The 18,455-nt window shown below is 36.2% G+C and overlaps 2 protein-coding genes across 5 annotated transcripts in view; one reads left to right on the top strand and one right to left on the bottom strand.

Moving 5' to 3' along the window:
- The first annotated feature begins 574 nt into the window (after window positions 1-574).
- LOC101738987 (uncharacterized) lies at window positions 575-5,058 on the top strand. 2 transcript variants are annotated; one of them, XM_062672443.1, is made up of 5 exons: window positions 575-901; window positions 3,077-3,137; window positions 3,258-3,379; window positions 4,500-4,720; window positions 4,849-5,058. In XM_062672443.1, coding segments are annotated over exons 1-5 (486 nt in total). In that variant the 5' UTR covers window positions 575-899; the 3' UTR covers window positions 4,929-5,058. The 2 variants fall into 2 exon arrangements, with proteins under 2 accessions (XP_062528427.1, XP_004928616.1); XM_004928559.4 differs by having other exon boundaries at window positions 878-2,658.
- The window catches only part of LOC101738855 (GTPase-activating Rap/Ran-GAP domain-like protein 3), a 211,135-nt gene continuing 197,727 nt past the window's right edge, over window positions 5,048-18,455 (bottom strand). For all 3 annotated transcript variants that reach the window (XM_021349488.3, XM_004928558.4, XM_012692545.4), the window contains 9 exons: window positions 16,021-16,130; window positions 15,730-15,843; window positions 14,567-14,678; window positions 13,794-13,883; window positions 12,631-12,752; window positions 12,240-12,391; window positions 11,365-11,504; window positions 10,455-10,578; window positions 5,048-9,596 (listed from right to left, as the gene is read on the bottom strand). In XM_021349488.3, coding sequence (XP_021205163.1) covers window positions 9,515-9,596; window positions 10,455-10,578; window positions 11,365-11,504; window positions 12,240-12,391; window positions 12,631-12,752; window positions 13,794-13,883; window positions 14,567-14,678; window positions 15,730-15,843; window positions 16,021-16,130 — 1,046 coding nt within the window. In that variant the 3' untranslated portion in view covers window positions 5,048-9,514. The remainder of the gene's footprint in view (window positions 9,597-10,454; window positions 10,579-11,364; window positions 11,505-12,239; window positions 12,392-12,630; window positions 12,753-13,793; window positions 13,884-14,566; window positions 14,679-15,729; window positions 15,844-16,020; window positions 16,131-18,455) is intronic.

Here is an 18,455-nt window from a genome sequence, read left to right on the forward strand (position 1 = left end):
CCGAGGACGCCCGACCGACGGGTCGTCGAGGCGATAGTCGACGACCAACAACGTCGGTCTCCGCGGTACGGCGGCCCTACCAGGCCGCCCAGGCAATGCCGCTGGCGGGATTCCCCGCTGGGCCAGAACCAGCCTGCTGGGTCGGAACGCGATACACCGCCGACCGGGTTGCTCTTCCACGGTGTGTTCGGCGACGACAGCGCTGACGAAAATGCGGCCCGCATCGCAGTCCGCAGCCGCCGACGTGTCGTCCCGTCCTCCTGGTACCAGCGCTCTAGAGTGACGGTAGCGTGCGGTAGGTAGCTGGACAAACGCCCTCCTCCGACCCCCCATATAAAGTTGAATTAACTTAAACTCTGTCGAGAACGTTAAAAACTCGCACGAAGTATGGACACTAGAGTTTATGGGCATGCGAGTCGCGTAAGCGAACACTACACTTGCATAGGTCATGACGGAACGTATGAAGTGAAATGAAGCGAAATTGACTAATTTCAGATATTAATCAATTGAAATAAAATTATGAGATGAAATATAGTCTCTTTGGAAGATTCCGAAAAGCTACGTCCAGCGGCTTTGTTCCATTTACCCACATTTATGCACTTTTACATATATTAAACAATTAAATTAAAAATTAAACCACTGTTATTACACATTTAAAACTGAAAAAACGCAAAATTAACAAAACAAAAACAATTCACACAACTTTACTTCTCGCGTTTTCGCAAAAAAGTAATTGTAATCGCTATTAAAGTCGATGTTTTATTTAGGAGAACTTTATTCTGATTTCAAATTAAATTATTTTTATTTTAATTGATAAAGTGAAATCGGCCCGTGATGAGTACAAAAAACTAGCCAGTATGTGCTTCCTTCCCATTGCCAAATGGACAACGAAATGAGAAATGTGAGTATAAATTTGAATTTCAAAAGGTAGGAACGGGAAAGCATTTAATTTAATTTACTGTACTTTTTACGGTGCCAAACTTCCTTTCATCTATAGTATTAATATAGTCCTGTCTAACTTATAAGATTTTAATCAACTGAGAGGAATTGGTACAATAAAAATGTTGCCACGAGCGTGCCTATAAATTGTAGATTATTGTTTGTAAAATTTGTGAACAACGGTCAAGAATTCGAGTGTTTATATATTACCTAAACACATAAACAGTAACCAGTAAATAACGTACTCATGAAGAAGGTCCGCTTTGAAAGCCCTCTAAAATTTTCGACAATGACCGAAGCGGAGTGTGAATCTCCTCGGCCACTTATCGGAGATCATGCCTTTATTATACCACCGGAAATTCAAGAATATACAAGAATTTTGCCCTATAACTCAGATCCTGCACAAAGATTTGAGTGCAGTAATAGCATGCCATATCCAACTGTTAATAAGACTCACTTGAGCGATTTATTAGAAAAGGGTCCTAAGTGTTTGCCATCTAATGAACTGGACTTGAGTTTATTTGATGCATCATGTTATGAGACAAAGGCTCCTTCCAGACCGATTCTTAAAATCCCAGAAAGAATTGACACACTACATCAGAGTTCAGATTATAATTTTCGTCCTGCATTATCAACTGTTCATAATCAAAGCATAAACTCTCCTAATATTTTGATGAAAGATAACAGCTTCTTTATCAGACGCAATAATAATAGGGATTTGAATTGCACTGACAATGGCCAAATTTATAAGCAATTTGGTAGGTTAAGTTTGGGTAAAGAAAATTATCCTTTAGCTAAAAAAGGAGAATTTATTAATAATATGAACTCACCAGAATGTATTCAGCAAAAACAGCCAGTTTCTTCAAAGCTTGTATCTATCCCTGCAACACAGACTCAATACTGCTCATGTCATTATTGTGTAAAGACAGTATCAAATGAACATTGTTTGAGAGAAAAATTTCATTGTTATAATGCACCAAAAAAGAAATATTGTCAGTGTTGCTTACCAAAACCAAATAACTGCACGCATTGTGATCACAAAAAGCAAAAACCTCCAATTTGTAATTTTATCAGTGAACAATCTGGCAATTGTACAGTGGCAGATGCTGTGGATCAGAAGACTTTAGCTATAAAAAGATATGAAGAAAATGCCATTCCTACAAATACAGAAATAGTACCACAAAATAATGTACTTAAGGAGAAATGTGAACCAACTGTTGCAGATTTATTCAAAATTATAAAACATCAAAATGAACAACTTCAGCTGCTGCAAGAGAAAGTAGATAAATTCATATATGCAACAGAAAAAACTCAACAGTGTTCGGAACCCAAAGAGATGTTACAAAATACTGAACATAAAATATCTATTGGTGTAATGACCAGCTTTGAAGTGGTACAAACTTCTACGGTGACCAACAAGGAGTTATTTAAACAAACAAATGAGAATGCACAAATACAATGTAATAGATCACAAATAAGTATAAAAGAAGTGATATCAAAGGCTCAGCCGACAAATATAAATTTTTTAGATGGTCTAACGCCACCTTCTAATTTACCACCACCTCAAGCTGCTTTAACTAACTCTAACACACAAAACAATGGAAATGAAGAGAAGATATTGAATGAAAATAGTTTGTATAATGTACAAGTTGATAATGCAACAACACCCTTTATGTCACCAGAGCCAAGCATGTATTTGGATGTTAGGGATTATAGTGAGTGAGTATTTGTTTACTTTTGCTCAGTTGTTATTTAAAGTTGGTCAGATTCAGCCTCAGCCATCAGCCTCTCTGATGATAAGAGCTCATCATCACAATAAAATACTTCACAAAGATCATACCATTGTTGAACTTGAGCAGCAACAAAAAAACTGGTACAACAGCTACTTTACCCTTGTATGCTTCATAGTTAAATTGCATTCATGCTGGTTTTTAATTTGGCCAAAACCATGAATTGATGATGATAACACAGTTCATATTTAGTGTTTTATTTGTTAAATGAATTGTTGTTATGGCTGATGTGTCTGTTAATGATGCTGAGTAGTTCTTAATATTAGAAATATAAACTGCTTTTAAGTACTGTTGAAGTTCTGTACTGTATAAATGCATTTTCATTAATTTTCAACTGTCATTTATAGGTCTGATGCAAGCAATGATGACCAGTCCAATCTTGGATGGACCTATTACAATAAAGTTATGGTTAGTACAGCTGTCTACTTGTGTGGTTTAAATTAATATAAAAAAAAAAATATGTTTTTTATATCAAGCTCTTATTAAAAACTTGTTTGGTAAAGCACACTTTTTTCTTATTATTTCAAGACTCACGTGAATGGTATATTGCAAGACTCTGATATACCATCGTCAGCTAGTGCACTGTACAGAAATGCAAGACAATGTGTGCAAATGCACATTGACAAGACGAATGTCAGTGTTACTAAGAGGTAAATAGATAATAATGAACATTAACTATGATAATGTGTAAAATTAATATAAAAAGATAGATAAAATTGAATAGAATGATTTAGGTACTAACCCTTTGCACTCGAGAGGTGCGTCTTGCTCACCACATAATGTAATGAAAAATAAATCTATCAGAAACATAAAAAATTTGCAAAACAGCGCATTGAATTTCTGCACTGAAGAAAGTGGTGAGTGAGACTCTCAAGTGCAAAGGTTTAAATTAAATATGGTAATGAGTTAAACAGGTTAATTTGTGCACTATGATCTAATGAGCAAATTCACTATTGTTTCTAAGTAGCTCTGGGATATGCAAACGATATAGCTACGCATTTTCCCCCATAGCTATCTTATTTCCTCATAGCTAATGTATACCCGATCCTGTAGACCGAATGGTAAACAGTCAATGTCGCTCAAAACACGTCATTACGGATCCTCCCGATCCATTAACTGTGCCTTTAGGCACCACAAGCTCTGCTCGCCGTCCTCGCCGAACCCGTCGCTTGCGACGAAGGGCTCGACGAGCGAATTAACCCATAGACGCAGCCCACTTAGTTTCTCGCCGGATCTTCTCAGTGGGTCGCGTTTCCGATCCGGTGGTAGATTCTGCGAAGCACTGCTCTAGCTAGGGTCAGTGTTAGCATCACTCCGGTTTGAGCCCCGCGAGCTCACCTACTAGTTAAGGTTACGCTGAAATAGCCGCTCAAGGCTATCAGCTTAGGTAGAAAAAAAAAATAGCTAATTGAAAAACTTGTCAAAATGTAAATTTGTTATCTTCCATTTCGAAAATATCTAAGACCACCGCTCTGCTTAGTTTTACCATGATGGTTAATACGCGTTCCGATTTGAAGAGCGCCGTTATTCCAATAATCCTAAAAACTTTATCTAAAGGTTGTCGGCGGCGTTTGCTGTGACTTTATGGTTAGAATCTGATCTTACGATAGCTAATAATAATGAAATGGACAAAAAAGAAGTACCTAGAGTACTGAGCCACGTTGGTAAATTAGACTTCATATGTATGTTTTTATAAAACGTGATCCATAAAATTTTGCGAACCCACACATTTGTAATAAATAGTTATATAACGCTTATTTGTTTTTGCAGAGTCAAGTTCGGCGATGATCCGCTGGGATTACACCAGCCTCATATATATACTGCCCTTAATGATACAAGTTTGAAGATGAACCAATTAGCAGCTAAGTATCTGAAAGGTCAGCCAACTCTAGCTTACAAAGAACCTGTCAAGCCCACGACGCCAGAGCCTCGCCCTGCGGACATGTCCATAGCGACGAGAAATTACATGGAACGATATAAATTACTAGAAGGTAAATATTTCCAATTTTCGCTATGACTCTAAAAACTACTCTCAAAGTACATAGTTACAAAAATTTAAATAGTTAATATTTTAATTAATAACGCATGGATCATCTGAATTATAATTTTTTTATTACAGGTACCCCAAAATCACCGACATATGAAATGCCTAGGTTTTTGGACATCACTGCCTTAAAACAGCAACCGAAACTAATGTAGACTATTCCTATCAAATATTTGGATTCTGTTTTAATTATGTTTTAATAAATAAAATAAAATATTTATATAGTTACTTCATGCATTTATTACACGTACGTTGTAAATTTTAATAAAAGACGTTTTCTTCGAACAGACATTAATTTATTTAAACTCCAGAGACAATTACAACAGTGTATAATCTTATATCATTTTTATAAACTTTGGAACAATTTATAGATTAGATACTATATCTATGTTTTAAATTTCATAAACATATTAAATTACTATTTGTTTTTAAAACATTCAAATCAACTACTTTAATAATAGGCTACTATACACACAGTTTCATATTCACAATACATAATAGGTATTCAGTTATCACAATCCGTAAAAATAATATTTTAAAGTTTTTCACGACAGGGTCATTTTCTATTCAATTTGTCGGTAATCAGTTCTACGTTACATAATTATAAAAATTTTTGGTGAATCGTTTCATTTTTTTGTTACAGCTATAAAGAATAAGTTAAATCATAATCGGTTGCGACTGAATTACGTAACAATTAAAGTTATTTATAAATTCCTTTCCCGTTTCCTCCAAAGGAAATATTGTGTAGGGATACCAAATTGAAACAACAACCGTTACACAAGTATGAGGCAACATCGTGGGATAATCTCGTAGCCTCTTGCGAGGTGGAAATATTTTACAATGCCTGTATACATTTTTTTTGTCAATAAATTCCATAGTTCTTTACATGATACACTCAAAACTCAGTGATAACTTTATGTTATTAATCGATCACACTATAAACAATATAACTTATCAATGATTATTTTATCCTTCAAACACTTCCCACTAGAAATACTTGATATCCCTCATCTGTCCACGTGTTCTACCCTCATTCCTGATTATTAATTTTATTCAATGTTAACACTTTGTAATAATAGTCAGTATGCCGTTAAATATACACATCAGTAAGTAGAAACCTCACTACTACATGAGAAATATCTTACAACATTAGTCATAAATTCATAATACAATACACTTTACTATACCTTATAATGTTCGCCATCATATCTATTAAACGAAATTTTAATACTGTAAAACTGTATATTATACGTTTGTTTTGCACTTACTCGTACTTATCTGTATGAAATTGCTAAACAAACCAATTTTGATTTGTTTAATAAAAACACAGACAGAGCTATACTAAGACTTACTTATTTGAAAAAAACACCAATAGTTTTTTTTCCAATTGTAGTTTATACAACGATTTTGTTTATTAATTTAAACTTATTTAATATTTTTTTTACTACTTCAGTGAGATTCAAATATGTTCAGTTTTACACATAAACTGTAGGAATTATATAGATTTATTTTACAAACATATAAATTATTTTGGTTTTGCAAACTTTGGTAATTATTTCACGATATTTAAAATCGATGCTCTATTTTTTTTAAATAATTAAACATTCTTATAAGTATTGAAATTGCAACTTATCAAAATATAATTACTTTGTAGATACCTACGTTATTACTTTTTGGATGCCACTAAAAAAATGCGCTATTAAATTAATTAAGTTAAAAAATTAAATTTTAAAGTTATGAGCAATTTATAATACGAAGTATCTCTAGCCAATTTACGGCTGCGTCATAATTTTATTTACACCAATATTAATGCCACTGCCTTTACATCTATTACTACGAAGAATTATCAGGTGTATTAAAGAAAATTCTATCATATCAAGTAAATATTTTGTACCTACGTTAAATGTGCGAACAAAATGAATTTAATCCATTTTGTTCAAGCATACATTACACGATCTTTTTATTATGAAACAAAACTGTCTGCTTAGTGCGAGTTTTTTAACGTTCTCGATAGCGTAAAAGTTATTGTATGGAATGGGATCGTTTGCCTACGTTTGCCGCTAGGGGCGCTGTACCAACTGCATACAAAATTGAGTTAACTTTTACGCTATCGTGAACGTTAAAAAAGTCGCACTGAGCACAATGAACGTTTATGATGAGATTAAAACTCTTTAATCATTTTGATGATTCCTAAAAAGATACAATTAGGTAATTAAGAGGTTTAATTTCCGCTATATTTCCAAAATATGTAAATTATGTAACTATTTTACAATCATCATAGGTATTTGTTAATGGTATCAAATAAACTAATCAGTAAATATTACATCGTCCAGTGCCGTATTACACTTTTAAATCCAGTGCAGAATCTCTATTAACATTATTAATTTTTTACTCAAAAATGACTACTAGAATACATAAACTTACACAGAAGATTAGTATTTACTCTTAATTTAAATATTCAATTCGCTTGCATCGCAAAATATTAATTTATTATCTCTAAGGTAGTTAACCGAATCTTTTGGATGGCACTTCTTTACTGGTAATGATTTTATAAAATACATTTTATGATTTATTTAAAATGCGAACAATACGATAGAGTTTATGGTATTAACAAATTAGTTGTGCGATAGCCAAAGATGGATCGCAAAATAGTCTTTTAAAGAGATACTCTAAAGTAGGTACTCTTTAATTATTAGGGTCTTACTCTAATGTAGCAGAAATTACATCGGCGCCGTCGATGTTTTCGTCGAATATTAATATTATATTTTTTATATAGTTTATAAATTGTATTATTTTCAAATTGTATGTACACAAATTATCTTTGAATTCTTAAACACTATAGAAATTGTTTGAATGTATTCTATGCACACTTTTAGTTTCAGCTTGTATGTGCAAGTAACTATATGTCTCATTCTACAATGTTACAATGACCGGTAGCTATATTTAATGACTGGTATCTCCGCTGTTAATTGTCCTTCAAAATTAAATGAGGTTTCAAAAATAAGTTTGAACAGACCAACGATACGAAGAACATTCGGTGTGCCGTGCTTTGAATATCTGCGTTCGATAGCATTTAAAATAAACTGATTTGATTTTTACTATCTTTGAGTAATACATTACTGATAAATTGTACGTAATAGTTACCCAAAACATTGTACACTAAAGTTTACTTTGCTTAGGTATAAATGTATTAGAAATATTTAGTAGGACAGCGCGGATTATTAAAATTAATCGTTTTTATTATTATGGAGTAAGAAAGTACTGCGGATTTTTATTTATTTAATTTAAATTATCATCTACTATATACCTAGTACCTAAGTGTTAAATGACTAAAGTCATAGGGGTAGTGTGAGATGATTCCGTCAGCGCGTTGTTGGAATAGTAGTAGGCTATCGACTAATATCGGTTAGGTAGGGGAATAAAGTGAGATGTTTTTGTTCGCAAATTAGGAAACTGCTGGTATTAGTTAAAGTTAATTAATTATTTAATCCAAGAAAAGAAAAAAATAATGCGGGCACTAATTTTATTCAAGCGATGCAGAAACAAGGCGACAAGGAAAACACTTATTATTCCCGCAGATTATGCTTTGCACGAATAATTTGAAATTACGGTTAGAAGTTATCTTTAGGAAAAGGAACCGTTATCGATTCCGCAATTTTACTGAGAAATTGTGCGTGTTATTTTTACTGTATGAAGCACAACATTGAAATTTGGAAACATGTTGTGGGCAAAGTAGAGTCGAGCTATCATGTATCTATTATAATAATAGCAATATTTTATTTAAAACTATGGAGTTTCGCCCTCTTGTACACTTACATTCATTTATTACTTAAATTCTATCCACTATTTATAAATCACTTTATGTCTTAAAGTTTTCCAAGTCAAGTGACTCAAAGAATATCTTAAGAATAACAAATGCTTATTTAGTATACCCAAATACAAGTTGTACAAATGCATCTTTAAGTATAGCTATATTATTTTTAAATTTAAAAAATGGAAATTAAAGTTAATGGATAATGTTATAAATATCATATAATTATCAACAAAGACTAGTTTAGATGGCGAATCAAGTAAGTGTTTTTGAAATAAATGAAAGATGGAAATGTGGACCAAATGCGAATCTCTTTTTTTTCAGATTTAAATACTTTGTCACACTTAATAAAATATTTTAATCAGATCTAAGAATAGGGTACCTACTAATGGTTAATGTCATTGTAATATCAATGTAGTACTTCCGACATTAATCGGATTAAATTTTACATTTTCGTCCTTCTGAACTTTTCTAATTTCATTCAACATGCTCATCCTATGCAACAACATTCATAAAATTTATTATGATTTTTTTGTGAATTTGCACATTTTTTTACATATTTCATACGCGAAGGCTACGCGTTCAATAGCCCACTTATTACTTATATTACTAAGTACCGATTGAAGAGTGATGTGTTGCGTTGTACTTACTTTAAAGATCACATTAATCCCATCGATCCATAACAATATAATACGCATTTATCACCAACAATTTTTATTTAAAAAATATACGTTCTGAATATACACGTCTAATTGTAACTGTATTCAATTTTATATTCTATTTTAATGGAATAAGTCAACGTTTACAACATTCGATAGAGTTAACCTCATTTAACAAGCTATTCTAAAACCTTTTTGTTTTATTTTACAAACGAATTTAAAATTGTGCAGCGGCTTATTTTCATCGTACATTTGATGAAACATGATTCATTCACAAATTTTCGTCATCGCCTCCTCCCCTAGACTTGCTGTCTAATCTCAACTCCGCTAGTCTCTGTCTGATGCTGTTCGGTCTGTAAGGAATAAACTACTTATTTCATTTGAAACAATCTTCATTGTTTCCCGAGCGCTATGACATGTCCTCCTTCAAAAGAGGCTTGTGGAGAGTATTAAACGGTAGGCAGCGGCTTGGCTCTGCCCCTGGCATTGCTAACGTCCATGAGCGTCGGTAACCACTCACCATCAGGTGGGCTATATGGTCGTCTGCCTATACGGCAATAAAAAAAAAATCATTTATAAAGGGCTGTTCTAGTAACTTGATTCTCTTATACCAACCACTCTTGTACCAGTTATTATTTTTAATAGTTTATTTTTATTAATTAATAATTTTATTATTTTATTTTTAATGATTGTTTATAGTAGGTACAGAACTCAAGCCCTAAATGCCCAAAAAATCAACCAATACAATTTTGAGTAGGGCGCCATCGACAGTAAAGTCGTCACGGCGTAACCCCACAGAATAATCCGACAATAAGAGATGGGAGACGTTATGATAAAACGTTTAACTATGCGTAATTGTCCGACGAATATACCTATAATCCTTGAAAACTAAAAAATAAGAGCTATTAACTTTGAACATTTTTATTGAATGAGGTTTTTTTACTATGTATTTTTAAAAAAATATGTGTTTGGGCGCGATACGCTGCCATGGTTTTTATATCTACTAATTAACCTTGCATACCCGCATTTACAAGCCAAACATTTGACAATATGGTGTCTATTTACCGATCTATTTAAATGAATTATATTCAACATGTTTGTCAAAAGTGGTCACTGAACAGCCATAAAATTAACTAATTTTGTAAATGTAATGTTTTAAAATTCGGCAATCGGCATGCCAGTCAAGTGAATGACCTATTGATTAAACCAACCTGTCTGGAAAGTAGGAGGTGACGACTTGATCGGCTGACACGGACTGTCTTTGGTAAGTTCCCGCGCTGAGGTTACTCTGTGGTATTTTGTAAATACGCACGCAACGACTATTCTCTGGCATTACTGAAAAATATTAATTCAAATTATGACCAAGTTTATTGGACGATTCCTTTGTTGCTGAACAGGTAAAAGCCACGTTTTTGCATGCAGGTAATGAAATTATTCCTTTTCAATAATTATCAATAAACTCATGCTTGCCAGTAGGCTAAAAACAGTAATCTCCTATAACACGGTAGATTGAATTCGCGTTATGGGTGTATTCTCACATAACGCGCTAGCTCAAAAACTAGAAACAAATAAATTAACTTAATTTCATTTTATAACAACACAACTGACACTGCAAAGGTAAGCGAATTTAATTACGAACTGTACACATCATAATAAATTTCACAGTACATACATAAATATAACGTGCGAAATCCCCGCGTAATATGAAAATGCGTTATAAGAGTACCGTGTTATAAAAGGGACTAGTGTATTTTGATTATTAGTACATAATCATTTCACATACCTAATTGCAATGGTCTCTAATAATTGAATACGTGAGTGGATGAAGGGGCTAAGTACCATTTTTGAGATTTTTGAATTCTTACATTGAATGAAGGTGTTATGTGTCTATAAACCATATTAGACCTTAAAATTGCGGCTTTAAAGGCTATTTTTAGAAATTGCATGTGATGAAGTAGTTATGTACGAAGAATAAGTACAAGTAACAAAAGTATGTTGCTTTCTCAAAATGTTCTTTCTTGTTTTCTCAAAATTAGCTTAAGAAATTGTATCATATCCCCTTCATCCACTCATGTCTTCAATTGGTATTCAATTAACTCACAATTTTAATGTAGCAAATACCTTGGGGTGACGTAGGCGGTGATATAGGCGCCATCCTTTGTAAGGGAGGCCTAATGTTCTCCTGTTCTGATGATATAGAGCTGCTTCTGCTCGAGGCTGAGTTGTCTTCGGATGTTCGATTCGCATGAGCCGCGTCGCCTCTGTTCGATTTTAACGTAATTTAAATTATTATCAATATATGTAAGCTTGAAGTCGTCGTGGCCTAAAGGATAAGACGTCCGGTCCATTCGTATTCAGCGATGCACCGGTGCTCGAATCCCGCAGGCGGGTACCAATTTTTCTAATGAAATACAGACTTAACAAAGGTTCACGATTGACTTCCACGGTGAAGGAATAACATCGTGTAATAAAAATCAAACCCGCATAATTATAATTTGCGTAATTACTGGTGGTAGGACCTCGCGTCGGTCCGCACCCCGCCTATTTCTGCCGTGAAACAGTAATGCGTTTCTGTTTGACGGGCGGGGCAGCTGTTGAAACTATAGTTAGACCTTAGAACTCAAGGCGGTATTTACGTTGTAGGTGTTTATGGGTTCCAGTAACCTCTGGGCTGTGAGCTCGTCCACCCATCTAAGCAATAAAAATAAAATAAAAAAGGTGTCAAACAGATATTTTGTAACATTTTACTTTTCCCACCTATTTTTCTAATGTAAACCGAACGAATATGAGTGTTAAGGTAAGATAGGCTTATGATCGAATTACGACCATCGGGAATTTATCAAATACAATATAGTGCTATACTATTTACACGGCTTTACTCGGTACATTTCGTAGAATTTGAATATGTTCTATCCAAGAATAAGTGCAATATGAACATATGCATGCAATAAAACGTTATAAAATGATGATCTCTAAATATTCAAATAATTTCATACTTATTTTCGTGGTTTTCATCTTCATCCAGTGAATACGGGCCGCTCTGTTTGTTCATCTGCTTGACTAGTTCGTAGTCGTGCAGACTCAAGCACGGGTCTATCTCACGGCTCAATGGTACGTATTCCGGAGCACAGGCCACGTAGAATATATCCTAAATATGATTAGTTTAACTTAATAAAAAATCATAAAAATGTAGAAGAAAAAACTTTGAAAACAAAAATTGCAGCCGAGAGTGTTCAATAAAATCATTAATTTTCCTATTTAGTTTTAACACAAACAGCCGCACAGAATATTGTGTTGTTCACGAAATGCATTCCTTAAAACGCTAATAAATATTTTGAATTAATTTGAATATAATTTTTATTTGTAAATGTAGATTGTAATGCTCACCATTCGTCCGCACAGAAGCTTTAAGCCCGGTATGCAGGCTGCGTGCACCAGAGAACCGTTTGCCACTAATCGTATCTCCAGTAAATCTTCCGCGAAGGCCATTATGTATGGAAAAGCACAAACTAAAAAAGTAATTTGATTAATAATATGATAAAACAATGGATATTATCAGTATAAATACGACAAAACCAATTAAATGCAATGATAACAAAAACTAATCGTAGAAGAATCATACAAATTAGTATTTTTTTTTATTATTTTTTTATTGCTTAGATGGGTGGACGAGCTCACAGCCCACCTGGTGTTAAGTAGTAACTGGAGCCCATAGACATCCACAACGTAAATGCGCCACCTACCTTGAGATATAAGTTCTATGGTCTAAAGTATAGTTGCAACGGCTCTCCCACCCTTCAAACCGAAATGCATTACTGCTTCACGGCAGAAATAGGCAGGGAGGTGGTACCCACCCGCGCGGGCTCACAAGAGGTCCTACCACCAGTAAAAACCAGTAGTATCGTCCATGATGGCGATTTGACTAATTTGTATGGAAAATTCATGCAATTACTTTTACTTATTTCACTGGTGGTAGCCCTAACACACACACACACACACACACACGAGATGTGTTTCTGCACCCGGCACAGTACTTTTACGAATTATAAATATAATTCCCAATATATTTGTATTCAATCAACAAATTCCATTTTTAAATACGTATACATACGTATACATGTTAAGGCAAATCAGTCGTCGATACATTGTCGGCAATTACATAAAAATGTACATCTTATTCTTTCCGCGAAACAGTCATGCTTTGACGTTTGAAGAATGGGACAGCAATAGCTTGTTAATAATAATTCGATTGAGTCTACCATTTGTCATGTCTCAAGGTGGGTGGCGGTATTCATACGACATCTATGGGCTCCGGTAACCAGTTCACATCAAGTTTGCCGCGATTTAGAATTTTCATGTAGAATAAAAAATCCAATCCAGCTTTGATGCGGAACATGGTACATTTGGTTTTCGAAAGAATTACGGGGTTGCATGATAATAACAACCTAAAGATTGTACAATAATATAGTTTTTAATAAAAAGAGCTTGAAACTAATTTAAGGACAGAATCAGAAGCCAGAAAAAAAAGTTTACTATTGTAATTAAATTACCGATAGCAGCAGGAACTGTGGTCCAATGAAAGTCATATTCTCCGTCGCTCTCTAATCCTTTGCTTGTCAGCCTCTCAAAGTGACATGTATCTGTAAAACCATAGATAGGTCTTTATTAAAACAACCAGAGAGAATTTAAGTCGTAAACTACAATTTACATTTGTGTGAGCAACAATTAAAGGCATTGCCCCCTTTTTTTCCCTACCTATGCTGATAGCCTTGAGAGGCTATTTCAGCTCTACCCTGACATGTAGGTGAGCTCACGGGGCTTAAATTGGAAGTGTTGCTAAGAATGGTCCTAGCAAGAGTAGTGCTTTGCAGAATTTACCACCGGATCGGAAACGCGACCCACTGAGAAGACCCGGCGAGAAACTCAGTGGGCTGTGTCTATGGGTTAATTCGCTCGTCGAGCCCAGCGCAAGCGACGGTGGACCTAGAGCTTTTGAAGCAACCTTCTATGGAAAAATATTAATATTCGTAAAAACGACACCAATAATCAATATTAAAATAAACTAAATCATAAGTTACGTTTCAAAACGTTTCACGAGAGTTTTCCTTGTAAGGTCTCTCTTTAAATTATACCTACATAATATGTGCTCATTTAGGCAATCGAGCCGAATCGAGAGGAATCGGCTATTTTATGAAAATTTAAAGTGTTATGCTCCCTTCCGAGTTCGTGCTCGCCCACCTGCCCTGGTGAAACTAGACTAACGGTAGGTCTCCGGGCCACAAGTAATCCTTATTTCCTAAAATAAAGTGTCGTGCAAACTTACGATTGTAACATAATACAATTTGTCCGTCTCTTTCGTCGCCAATCCTCAGAGCATTGACTAGAGTCCCGCGTCGGGTTCCAGGGTCTTCGGAATTTTCGGCTCTTTTCACACCCTAAATTTTAATTTATAATTGCATATTCAGATAATATGTTCCATGAAACAGTTTCTAGACAGTTCATTTTATTTAATAGTAACTTGTCGCCGATACAAGGAATTCGGACAGCATTTATTTTACGAAATTGCCGTGTATATTGAAAAAAATTCGTTCATAACGTATGACGTCATTTGGGGCCAAAATAAAACGACCTAACCAACCTAAGCTATACGTTAATACTATTACGAGTACTAGTTAGTTTACACAACATGACAACGTGTGTATTGCAATTACTTATAAATCACTACTACATATTATCATAGATAATTTTAATAAATTAAAATGACTACACAAATCATAAATATTTTACAAAAGCATTGCTAGAACATTCATTTTAATTTGTTCAAAATTCGTTATAAATTTGCTTTTAGATTTTATTTATTTCTTGATATACGGATGTCTGTTGTACTAGCTATAAGACTTATCGCATGTGTTTTATTTATTGCGTCGATACAATATGTTAGAACCCAATAAAAAAACTATGATGTGTACATATTAAGTACATGTTAAGTTTTGATTATCAAGTCATCAGTGGCACGTAAGTCCCATAGTCATTAAGCTGTCATAAATTAATCCTAGAGCAAGCTCCAATTATTTTAGTAGGTAATTATGAAGGAATGACTTTCATGATGCAGGAATATAATATTTTATATTATTTATAAGATTTAAGGTCTGGCAGAACTCGAGATACCTACTATTATTTCGTACTATGAAATGAAACGTAAGTCTCCCTGTCCAAGCGAAGCTGGAATAACCCTATAACCTACCAACGAATGGATAGGGAAAAAAGTCTAGAGATATTTCCGATAGAACGGTAAATAGACAGTTTTTGGCACCATATTCTAATGTCGACGAATAGCAACTTAGCCATTCGTGATTAATGTAGTTTTAATTATGTTGACGAATCGCCGAAATCGAAAAAAATATCGCTTAATATCAGGGCTTAGAGCTCATCTGTGCATCTAGGCAATAAACATTTAAATAAGACCTAATAATTATCAGAACGTACTTGGCCACTGTTTGTGTCGAGAATCTCCCAATGGTGTTTGTAGCCGACCACCATTGTTTCAACTTCACCGTCCATCAGCTTGATGAGGGTCGGCGTTTCGCTTAATTGAATGTCCTACGAGAAATTTATTAATATTTAAAATGGAATTAATTTTGTTTAATTGCCTTTTTTTACCAATACTAAACCACTACAGGTGTAATTTACCGGAACTCGTGTTTTACGATTCTATTCAATATACGTCAATTATACAGTATTATTGTATTAGTTTTGATAGTAAAGCAGATGGCTTACCTTGATATGTACGTACTCGAATCCCATTTCATAGTCAGCCTTAACTTCTTCGATCATGAGCATCACTCTTCTACCGACTGCTATTGCTAGTGTTGTCTTATTTCCGTTAACTAAATGAAAACAAGAAAAAAAATTATCTTCTACTACGATAAAATAATATTGTTTCGGGAAAATGATCTATAGACCAACTGCGACCATTTCATCCAAAAAAATGCCGAAAGGTATACAAGTCGAAAACTGTAAATATACTTAAATATTATGGATTACATCTGAAGAAAGAAATGCGCCAAAAATGTAATCTTTTTTTTTTTTTTTTTTTTATGATTGATAGTTTACTGGTGGCCCGAAGGCCTTTCCAGTTTCACCAGGACAGGTGGGCGAGCAAAGGCTCAGCCAAGAGGGGTAGGATTTGCTAACAACTGCCCGAGCGCCTCCGAAGGAGACCTAACAACTCAAGAGCAATTGTTTCGCGAATGAATCTACTACCGGATCGGAATCGCGACCCGCTGAGAAGATCCGGCGAGAAACTCAGCGGGCTGATGCATGGGTTAGGTTGCACGTCGACCTCTTTGTCGAGTTCGACGAGTACGGTTACCGGGGTCCCTAAGCCTGCCCCTAGTATTAGAGCTGAAGGCATCTAATGCAAAGGTTATTGGATCTGATGGATCCGTAAGGACGTGTCTAGGGCGTCGACGGTGACTGGCTCCTGCATGATCAGGATTCGGGGAGTAGTCAGCGGCGGCAACGATAAGGCGATTATCATGACGCATAGCCTTATCGAAGTATCGTTCCGACGCTGACTTCATGTATTTCCGAATTGATTCGAGGCCCAGGTCGTCGTGTAGGTCAACGTTCCTCACGAACCACGGAGCCCCGACAGCTAACCTGCAAAAGCGGGATTGTAGGGATTGGAGGGTGTCTATGTGTGTGCGGGCCGCGTGAGCGAACACCACACTCGCGTAAGTCATGACGGGCCTTATGCAAGTTTTGTAAAGTGTCACCTTGTTCCGAAGGGACATTTTACTCCGCTTACAGATCATGGGGTAGAGTCTACCGAGAATAAACGCGGCACGGTCACGGACTGATTTTATATGCGGGCGGAATGTCATCGATGCATCCAGGGTAACGCCCAGGTACTTGACCTTCCTGGCCCAGGGTATGGGTTGTCTAAAGAGAGTAATCGGGGGTGTGAGATTCCTCCTCCTAATCCGGGAGGAAATCCGTGTGGAGCTTCCCCTCTGAAATAGCACCGCAGTACTTTTCGCTGGGTTGATGTCTATGCGCCATTTTCGGAACCACTGTCCTAGGGCTAGGGCTGCGCTCTGAAGCTTCTTCGCGATTAGGGACTTATTTCTACTAGAATAGTAAACAGTCGTGTCGTCGGCGAATAAAGCTAAATGGGTCGGCGGCGACCGGGGAATATCGTTAACGAATAAGCTAAATAGGAGGGGTGAGAGGACAGAGCCTTGCGGGACTCCAGCTGTGAGAGGTCGTGGGGAGGAGCGGGTTCCCTCGACTCGATATCGAAAAGAGCGGTTCGACAAGAAGTCCCGTATGATGAGCACGAGACTATCCGGCACGCCCATGTTGAATAGTTTGAAAATCAAACCGTTGTGCCAGACTTTGTCGAACGCTTTTGCGACGTCGAAGAAGAGAGCTCCCGTGTATAACGGTTTTGGTCGATTAAGCCCCACAAGAATGTGCTCCGTGAGGCGGTGCACCTGTTGAACGCATGAGTGATTTGTACGAAATCCGAATTGTTCATCGATGAGAATGCCCTTGGATGAGACGAAATCTCTGAGGCGCTTATAGAGCAGACGCTCATACAGCTTGCCTAGAGACATGAGGAGGCTAATCGGGCGGTAACTCGTCGGATGATTTTTTGGTTTACCGGGTTTATGTATGCCGATAACGTCCGCTTCTTTCCACACCGCGGGAAAGATACAGTTCGCCATAGCGGTATTGAAAATAGATGCCAACATCACGATGAGTTGGACGGGTAGAAGTTTAATAACGCGGTTAGGTATACCGTCGGAACCGGGAGCCTTGCGAGGACGTAGGTCTTTGATCAAGTCTTTAACTTCCATCGGGGTGACGGGTGGTAACGCATCCGAGGGTGGCAAGGAGGCTCTGCGTTCTACCTCACTGTCTACTAATTCTACATGAACAGGGTCCACGGATTGAGTGCTGGGCGTGCACTGGGTTTGCAATGTATCGGCCAGCAGCTCTGCTTTTTCGTCATCATCAAAGGCCGCGAGTCGGCCTGAGGGGCCTACGAGGGGGGACATAGTTACTACCGTATCCGATTTGAGAGTACGAGCTAAGCGGTAGTAAGACCTTTGGGAGGGCGCGAGTCCTTCTAAGAAATCAGACCATCTGGCATCTCGGACTTCGGCGATGCGAGACTTTACGTCGCGTTGTAGGGCACGCATTCG

The sequence above is a fragment of the Bombyx mori genome, chromosome 15, assembly GCF_030269925.1.
Source record: "Bombyx mori chromosome 15, ASM3026992v2".
NCBI lineage: Eukaryota > Metazoa > Arthropoda > Insecta > Lepidoptera > Bombycidae > Bombyx > Bombyx mori.

Excerpts from the sequence above, each read along its gene's own strand:
- LOC101738987 (XM_004928559.4), top strand. The coding sequence starts at position 1,187 with ATGAAGAAGGTCCGCTTTGAAAGCCCTCTAAAATTTTCGACAATGACC. Across the intron at positions 3,138-3,257 it reads CCTATTACAATAAAGTTATG|ACTCACGTGAATGGTATATT; the intron begins GTTAGTACAGCT and ends TATTATTTCAAG. Across the intron at positions 4,721-4,848 it reads ACGATATAAATTACTAGAAG|GTACCCCAAAATCACCGACA; the intron begins GTAAATATTTCC and ends TTTTTATTACAG.